General features: G+C 34.4%; 1 protein-coding gene across 1 annotated transcript; it reads left to right on the forward strand.

Annotated features, from left to right (window-relative positions):
* The first annotated feature begins 6,580 nt into the window (after positions 1 to 6,580).
* On the forward strand, positions 6,581 to 7,042 carry LOC133324564 (uncharacterized). Its single transcript, XM_061533404.1, has one exon. It carries the CDS (start codon positions 6,581 to 6,583, stop codon positions 7,040 to 7,042), a length of 462 nt encoding a protein of 153 aa, XP_061389388.1.
* Positions 7,043 to 8,420: the final 1,378 nt, after the last annotated feature.

The following is an 8,420-nucleotide window of genomic DNA, read 5'->3' on the forward strand; positions in this document are numbered from 1 at the left end:
TTAAAGATGAAAATTCACGACGTCCGATTTCAAGTAGACAAATGATGGGAAATACATATCCCAATAAAAATGTATCTGAAGTGGAATTCTTTCATGATCCCATTACGGATTCTCATCCACAAAATGAAATATCCGTAGATGCAATTAATGTTGCTTCTGCAGCTCTCAAATGCTGGAACTGCAAAGAACCAGGGCATTTCTGGGAGGATTGCTTGAAAGAGAGGAATGTGTTTTGCTACGGATGTGGTGCTGAAAACACATACAAACCTAATTGTTTAAAATGTACTACTAAAAGAATTTTCGGTACAAAAAACTCCAACCAACAACATTCAAAAAACTAAATAACATTAATGAGACAAATAAAAATCAAGACCTAACAAAATCCAATATTTTAAATAATCGTCCAATAACACTTTTGAAGAGGACAGATTTTAATTCTCAAAACCATATCAATCATTATCCTTATCCAATTCGTCCTTATCATCAAAGATGGTCGGAATATATAAAGAAAACAGATGAGATTTTTGAAAGCTCTGCTATCTTTTTAGAGGCAAATAAGAATCCAAAGCGATCAACAGTTAGACTTCGTAAATATTTTAGAGAAAGAAAAATTGGTTCCAAATATATTATTTCCAGTATCGTCAATGGTCCACAGGATCAAAGACTTTACGCAAATGTATCATTTTTAAATTTTAAAGAACTTGGTCTGTTAGACACTGGCGCGAACGTCAGCTGTCTAGGTTCAGATTTAGCGCAGAATGATTTTTCTAATTTTAAAGAATTCCATGACTTTAGATCTAATGTAAGAACTGCTGACGGAAAACGACAAAAGGTCAAAGGGTTTCTCGATGTGGATGTTTGTTTCCGTAACCAAAAACAAAATCTAAGGATATTAATCGTTCCATCATTAAGTCAGCGTCTCATACTCGGTTTAGATTTTTGGAAGAAATTCCACCTTGCTCCCAATATTTTTGATTCTGTGATAATTTCTGGTCCATCCGATTCTAACATGTCCGCTGTATTGTCCGAGATGTCCGTTTTGAAGTCCGAATTGTCGTCCGATTTAGAAAATAAGAAATCTGAGAAATCAGACCCTAACTCTTATCCTTTAACTCCTATCCAGCTTCAACAATTGGAAACTGTCAAATCTTTATTTCCAAATTTTCAGAAGCAAGGACTAGGTAGAACCAGCCTGATTAAGCATGATATTGACGTTGGTGATGCCAAGCCTGTCAAGCAAAGGTTCTACCCAGTATCGCCTGCAGTTGAAGATTTGATATATAAAGAGATTGACAGAATGTTGGATTTAGGAGTTATAGAACCATCCATTTCGCCATGGAGTAGCCCGATGAGATTAGTCCTCAAGTCCAATAAAGTCCGTCTGTGTTTAGATGCACGGAAATTAAATTCTGTCACTATAAAAGATGCATACCCCTTACCAAATATTGAAGGGATATTCGCCCGTTTGCCCAAAGCCAATTTGATATCCAAGATCGATTTAAAAGACGCCTTTTGGCAAATCGGCCTAACAGATCAAGCAAAACCTCTGACAGCGTTCACAGTCCCTGGTAGACCCTTATACCAGTTCGTGGTCATGCCATTCGGACTGTGTAACGCTCCTCAGACCATGTGCCGCTTGATGGACGAATTAATTCCTGCTGATTTAAGAAGATGTGTGTTTGGTTACCTCGATGACCTAATTGTCGTTTCTGAGGATTTTCCAACCCATTTAATGATCCTAATGAGGATAGCCGAACAATTTAAAAATGCAAATTTAACCATAAATGTGTCCAAAAGTAATTTTTGCGTCACAGAGACGAAGTATTTAGGGTTTGTAATAGGTCACGGAGGCCTTAAAACCGACCCAGAAAAAGTCGAATGCATTCTCTCTTGGCCTATTCCAAAGAACCTTAAGCAGGTCCGCGGTTTCTTGGGTCTTTGTGGATGGTATAGGCGTTTCATTCACAATTTCTCGTCTGTAGTATATCCCATTACTGAACTTTTGTCAACCAAAAGGAAGTTTGGTTGGACAAAAGAAGCTGATGAAGCATTCAACAACATTAAGAAACTTTTGACCTCCGCACCGATTCTAATAAATCCGGATTTCTCCAAAAAATTTTATATTCACTGCGACGCCAGTGATTATGGAATTGGAGCTGTCTTAGTGCAGTTGGATGAGAATGATGATGAGAAACCAGTAGCCTACATGTCAAAAAAGCTTAATTCCGCACAGAGGAATTATAGTGTGACAGAAAGAGAGTGCTTGGCTGCTGTAGAGGCTATAAAGAAGTTCAGGTGCTATGTTGAACTTCAGCCTTTTGAAATCATTACAGATCATTCCAGCTTAATCTGGTTAATGAAGCAGCAAGATCTGACAGGTAGACTTGCAAGATGGGTTTTTAAACTCCAAAGTTATAAATTTACCTTCAGTCACCGAAAAGGAAAGGACAACATAGTACCTGACGCTTTATCCCGTATGCATTGTGATGAAGTCTCCGCCATAGATTTATTTGAGCCAGAAATTGATTTGACATCCACACATTTTAATGACTCAGACTATACATCCCTCAAGGAAAAGATTCTAGCAAATCAGTCTAAATATCCAGACATAAAAGTCGTTGATAGTTTCATATACATTAGGACGGAGCACTACAGTGGTGATCCAGACCAAGAGGAATCAGCATGGAAGTTGTGGATACCCCTAAACATGCGAAATGACGTCATAGCTAGATTCCATAACAGTCCGACAGCTTGTCATGGCGGTATGTTGAAAACCCTTGAACTGATTCGAAGAAGTTTCTTTTGGCCAGGTATGATAAGAGACGTTCGAAATTATGTAAGAATGTGCGAAACTTGCAAAACAACAAAAGCGCCGAATCAAGTCTTAAAGCCAGAGATGGGAAAAGAAGTTTCGTCCATTCGGCCATTTCAACGTATATATGTTGATATCTTGGGTCCTTATCCAAGAAGTAAACGAGGAAACATTGGCTTGCTAATTGTCTTAGATCACTTCTCAAAGTTTCACTGGCTTTGCCCATTGAAAAAGTTTACTTCGTCAGATATACAGGAGTTTTTAATGAAGCAAATTTTTCATGTATATGGTGTGCCTGAAGTGTTGGTCAGCGATAATGGATCGCAGTTTAAATCAAACGAATTGAATGCTTTTTTGACTGCCTCAGGTATCTCACACGTATATACTGCACTATACTCTCCCCAGTCTAATGCGTCTGAACGCGTAAACCGCTCGATTTTAGCTGGTATTAGGTCATTTTTAAAAGGAGACCACCGACTGTGGGATGAGAATTTAAGTTCTATCAGCTGTGCACTAAGGAACTCCATACACCAGGCGACAAAATATTCTCCATACCATTCGTTATTTGGTTTCGATATGATAACCCACGGTTCTTCTTACCAACTACTCCGAAATCTACAAATGTTAGATGAACCATGTAATATATTATCCCGTGATGACAGTTTAAAAATACTAAGATCTAATATCAGAAAACATATCTTTGAAGCCTATAAACGAAATCAATCTCAATATAATTTAAGAGCAAGACCAATTTCTTTCGATGTAGGTCAAGAAGTCTTCAGAAGAAACTTCGCACAAAGTAATGCAGAGAAGTCATTCAATGCAAAACTTTCGCCTTTGTTCATCAAGTCCAAAATTAAAGAAAAACTTGGTCAAAATTATTATGTATTAGAAGACATGAACGGCAAACTAGTCGGAACCTTCCACGCGAAGGATATCCGAACATAAATGGTCTCCAATTAATATTGCATAAAATAACGCAATATTACTTGGTTTGTAATGATTAAATTTTTAGAATCTTAAAAAAATACAGTATTTTCCATATACCCTTATCCGAATTGGCATCCCTATAAAATTACATTTTTTCTAATGCAACTATGCAATGATAAGCAAAAGAAGTTGCTAAATTCTTGTCATCTTATGTTCAAAAGAAAATAAAAAAAACCGACCTTTAGACTAGCGAAATGGTCTAACACAAATTCTTTTTCTCTCAACACTCAACAAGCAAAGAAGTAAGAAGCTGAAGTGATCTTGAAATAACCTTTAAATAGAATACTACTGATCATCATTATCAGTTAATTATCAAGTGAATCTCAATTTATAAATTTAATAAACTTTCTTTCCTTTTGTGGCAAAAATATAAAAGGTAATCCAATATCCTAATGATCCAGTAATTGGTTTTGTGTTTTACCGTGGCTAATTTGTGTATTTTTTATACAGAAAATATTTGGGAAAATTATATAAATTCATCATTAAATATTCCCATAAATTCTCAACCCCGGTATACCAATTCCATTGCATACGACCATTTGAAAAGAAAAGTATTGCCGGTGACTGCAGCACTTCGGAGTATACTGGGGCTAATAAAAATTAAGACCACTTCTTTGGATCCTGTTTTTGATTGCACTGGAGCCCAAAAATCTGCACAAAAAAATATCATAATTTTGACGCAATATCCTAAAATATTTAAACTTGGCGTATAAATAAATTTAACACAAGAGAGTTTCCGAAGATTTTTACATAGAATTGGCAAACAATCGCAAAATAAAATAAGGCACACGCCGCCGCCAGAATTCACACAGAACCTCATTTCTTTTGTTTGCTGCAGCCGAATTTCTAATTGGCATGGAAAAAAAAATCTTGGAGAAAAATTACACATATATCTATATCGGAGAAGTTTCTATTTAAGTATAGTTCCAAATTAATTACATAATTATGCACGCCTAAAAAACTTATATTAAACACATTTTTCTTACATTTAAGGTATATATTAAAAACCCCCTTAATTAAGTTCCACCCTAATACACATTGAATGCACGAAAAGTTGCATTAGATCAAACCATCAAATTTACAAGCTTCAGAAATGCAGATTATTAAGAATATACATGTGATTGCATATCTAATGTAAAATGTTCGATCAAACATCATTAGTATGATCATCACTCAATACACATGATACATCATCAAACCAACATCATTATTACAACAAGCAATTCTTTGGAGGCCTTCAACGTTTCTGCTGCTGTTTGGTGAGTACATTTGTAATGAGAATGTAAATATTTAAATTGTGCTTTGCTTTTGACACTGCCTATTTTGTGTTGTTGTAATTGCTATTGATTTTCTATACATTCGTCTGCTATTTCTGATCTTTGAAACATTTATAATGATTGGTTATTAGGGTTACCAACAATTGTTGAAATTTTAGAAACAAATATTTGTTGTTACATATTTATTAAATTATAAATAAAATTATTGGGAAAAAAAATGTTTAAAAAATTATATTCTAGAAGTTCAACAATTGATAGTTAAACAAGCTTACAGATTATTTAGAATAAACATGTATAATTTCTTTTTATATTAAGTTGAGTTTAATAGTGAAAGTTTTCGCTTTTTTTATATTAATTATTGTTAAATTTTCTTATACGAAATTAAACATAGACATAATGATTTGAATAAATATAAGGTATTTAAGATGAATTGGTAAATTTAAAGGAAATTGTGTTTTCATACTGACGATGAGGTAGGATTAAACTAGGTCGAAACCAATTATGGGGTCCTATAATAAAATTTTCTGCGCTAATTGGACCAAGGTAAGGGCGGGTAAAGATGCGTAATCTCTCAAAACATCAGAGAGATATATTATTAGTTGAAGAGGGGAATACAGTTAATTATAGCGGGGTAGTTAAATATTTCCATCCATTAATTTTTTTTTTAATTCATATACTAATTTTATTCAGTCACTTCTTTTGATTTCTAAAAAGGGAGTCTACAATAATTTTTTTGTAATAAGACTATTTCGGTGGAGAAGGACGAGAACCCCCCTCCCGACTGAAGCATAGCTGTTCAATGGCTCCCGCAGTCCTCTTTCCAACCGAACCAAGGTAGAAACACCTTACCAACAGTCGTACCATTGACTGTCTTAGCCGAACATTACAGAAATGGCGCCCAACGTGGGGCCGAGGAGTACTATATGTGCTTTTACGGCCTATTTGCTATTAATTTTTCATAGAGCTCAATTAAATAAATGATTTCCGGAATTTGAGGTTAAACTTTATATTGAAGAATACTTTGGAGAAGTTATCTGGATTTTCAATTGCATGAGGTCAAAAGGTTCGAGTATATTGACCGATAACGAGCTTCAAAACTTTTCTTTGATTTTGTATAATCTTCGTTTTTTTAAATTATTTATTTAAATTGTTGGTAGAATTTGTGTTATCATTAATCTGAGTCTTAGATATCGAATCTTGAATATTATTCGGATTACATTGTTGTTTTGCTGTTTGCACTCAATGTCCAATAATATGTCAAGCTATAGAGAAAAAAAAAATTAAAATTCGTTTTGAATCGATTACATGATAAGCTCATTTTCACCATCATTTTCATAGCCCGGTTGTTGTATCAGGTATTCAGCTCCTTAACTGAAAAATCCCTAGTCCTCCAAATCTAAGTATGAAAACACACAAAATTTAAGAACTTGTTAAAATTTTTTTTGTTTTCATATATATATATATATATATATATATATATCATTTATATGGAAATATTGCAATGGCTTTATCTAGAACTCCACCGCTATTTCAACAAGGTGGTAATGATTTACATGAAACTTGTACTATATGTACAGAAACATTGAATGATATAAATGATTGCCTCTTTCTTTCACACTGTGAACATTCTTTTCACCGTGATTGCATTGAAAAACATTTATCAAATTCTACTACTTGTCCCACATGCAAACGTACATGTGAATTGTCCGACCTGCGCTCAATAAATAGTCAGGGTCAAATGCTACAAGAAAATCAGAGTGAGGTTGCTAATCAGACAGCTCAAAACGTTCATGGTCAAAAACCTAAATCTAAGTATAATAGTCGCAGAGGTCGTGGTGCCCTTTCAAAACATTACAACACTCGAAGTAGACAATTATATCAAGATACAAATCTGTCATTAGCATTAGATAATTTAGACAATATGTCTGCCACAGGTGAAGAAGTTTCTACACCCAGAGCATAGGGAGTTGTAAATCAAAATCAAAACACTCCCCAAAACCAGAATAGAACTTATATGAGTCAAAACACACAGAATGATATTGATTATGCAAAAATCAACCAGATGATAGAAGCAAATATTACAAAACTGCTCCAAAATTTGAATCTAAGTCAAGGTCAGAATAATTCTGTTTCACATAACCAAAATGCTCATCTATCACCTTCTCAAGCAATAAGCAACAACAATAATACTGATATAAGATCAAATTCTAGAAACTGTTCGACGAATAGTCCGATTTATAATGGCTTAGGCAGCGATAAAATAGCTTCGATTATTAAGAATTGGAATCTGCACTTTGACGGATCTACTCAAGGTCTTAGTGTAGAAGAATTTTTATATAGGGTAAAATCCCTTACTGCAGATAACTTTGAAGAAGACTATTCTCTAATTTGTAAACATTTGAACATTTTGTTAACTGGGAAAGCCCGAGAATGGTTCTGGCGTTATAGAAAACAGGTTCAGAACATAGTATGGGATGATTTTTGTAGCGCAATCCGTTATCAATACAAAGATTTTAAATCCGATTCCGACATTAGAGAAGAACTTAGAGCCAGAAAGCAAAAACACGGAGAATCCTTTGAGTGTTTCTATGATTCTTTCTGTGCGATTTTAGATCGATTATCATCGCCTATTGAAGAGACAGAATTGGTTGAAATAGTGAAACGCAATTTACGCCCTGACATACATCATGAATTACTGTATGTCCCAATTTTCTCTATAGCTCATCTGCGTAAATTAGTGCAGATGAGAGAAAATCTGTTTAAAGATGAAAATTCACGACGTCCGATTTCAAGTAGACAAATGATGGGAAATACATATCCCAATAAAAATGTATCTGAAGTGGAATTCTTTCATGATCCCATTACGGATTCTCATCCACAAAATGAAATATCCGTAGATGCAATTAATGTTGCTTCTGCAGCTCTCAAATGCTGGAACTGCAAAGAACCAGGGCATTTCTGGGAGGATTGCTTGAAAGAGAGGAATGTGTTTTGCTACGGATGTGGTGCTGAAAACACATACAAACCTAATTGTTTAAAATGTACTACTAAAAGAATTTTCGGTACAAAAAACTCCAACCAACAACATTCAAAAAACTAAATAACATTAATGATCCAAATGAGACAAATAAAAATCAAGACCTAACAAAATCCAATATTTTAAATAATCGTCCAATAACACTTTTGAAGAGGACAGATTTTAATTCTCAAAACCATATCAATCATTATCCTTATCCAATTCGTCCTTATCATCAAAGATGGTCGGAATATATAAAGAAAAGAGATGAGATTTTTGAAAGCTCTGCTATCTTTTTAGAGGCAAATAAGAATCCAAAGCGATC

This window comes from Musca vetustissima, unplaced genomic scaffold (genome assembly GCF_032173495.1).
Source record: "Musca vetustissima isolate MV318-11 ecotype Yass unplaced genomic scaffold, APGP_CSIRO_Mvet_v1 utg23908, whole genome shotgun sequence".
Taxonomy (NCBI): Eukaryota; Metazoa; Arthropoda; class Insecta; order Diptera; family Muscidae; genus Musca; species Musca vetustissima.

Excerpts from the sequence above, each read along its gene's own strand:
- LOC133324564 (XM_061533404.1), top strand. The coding sequence starts at position 6,581 with ATGGCTTTATCTAGAACTCCACCGCTATTTCAACAAGGTGGTAATGAT.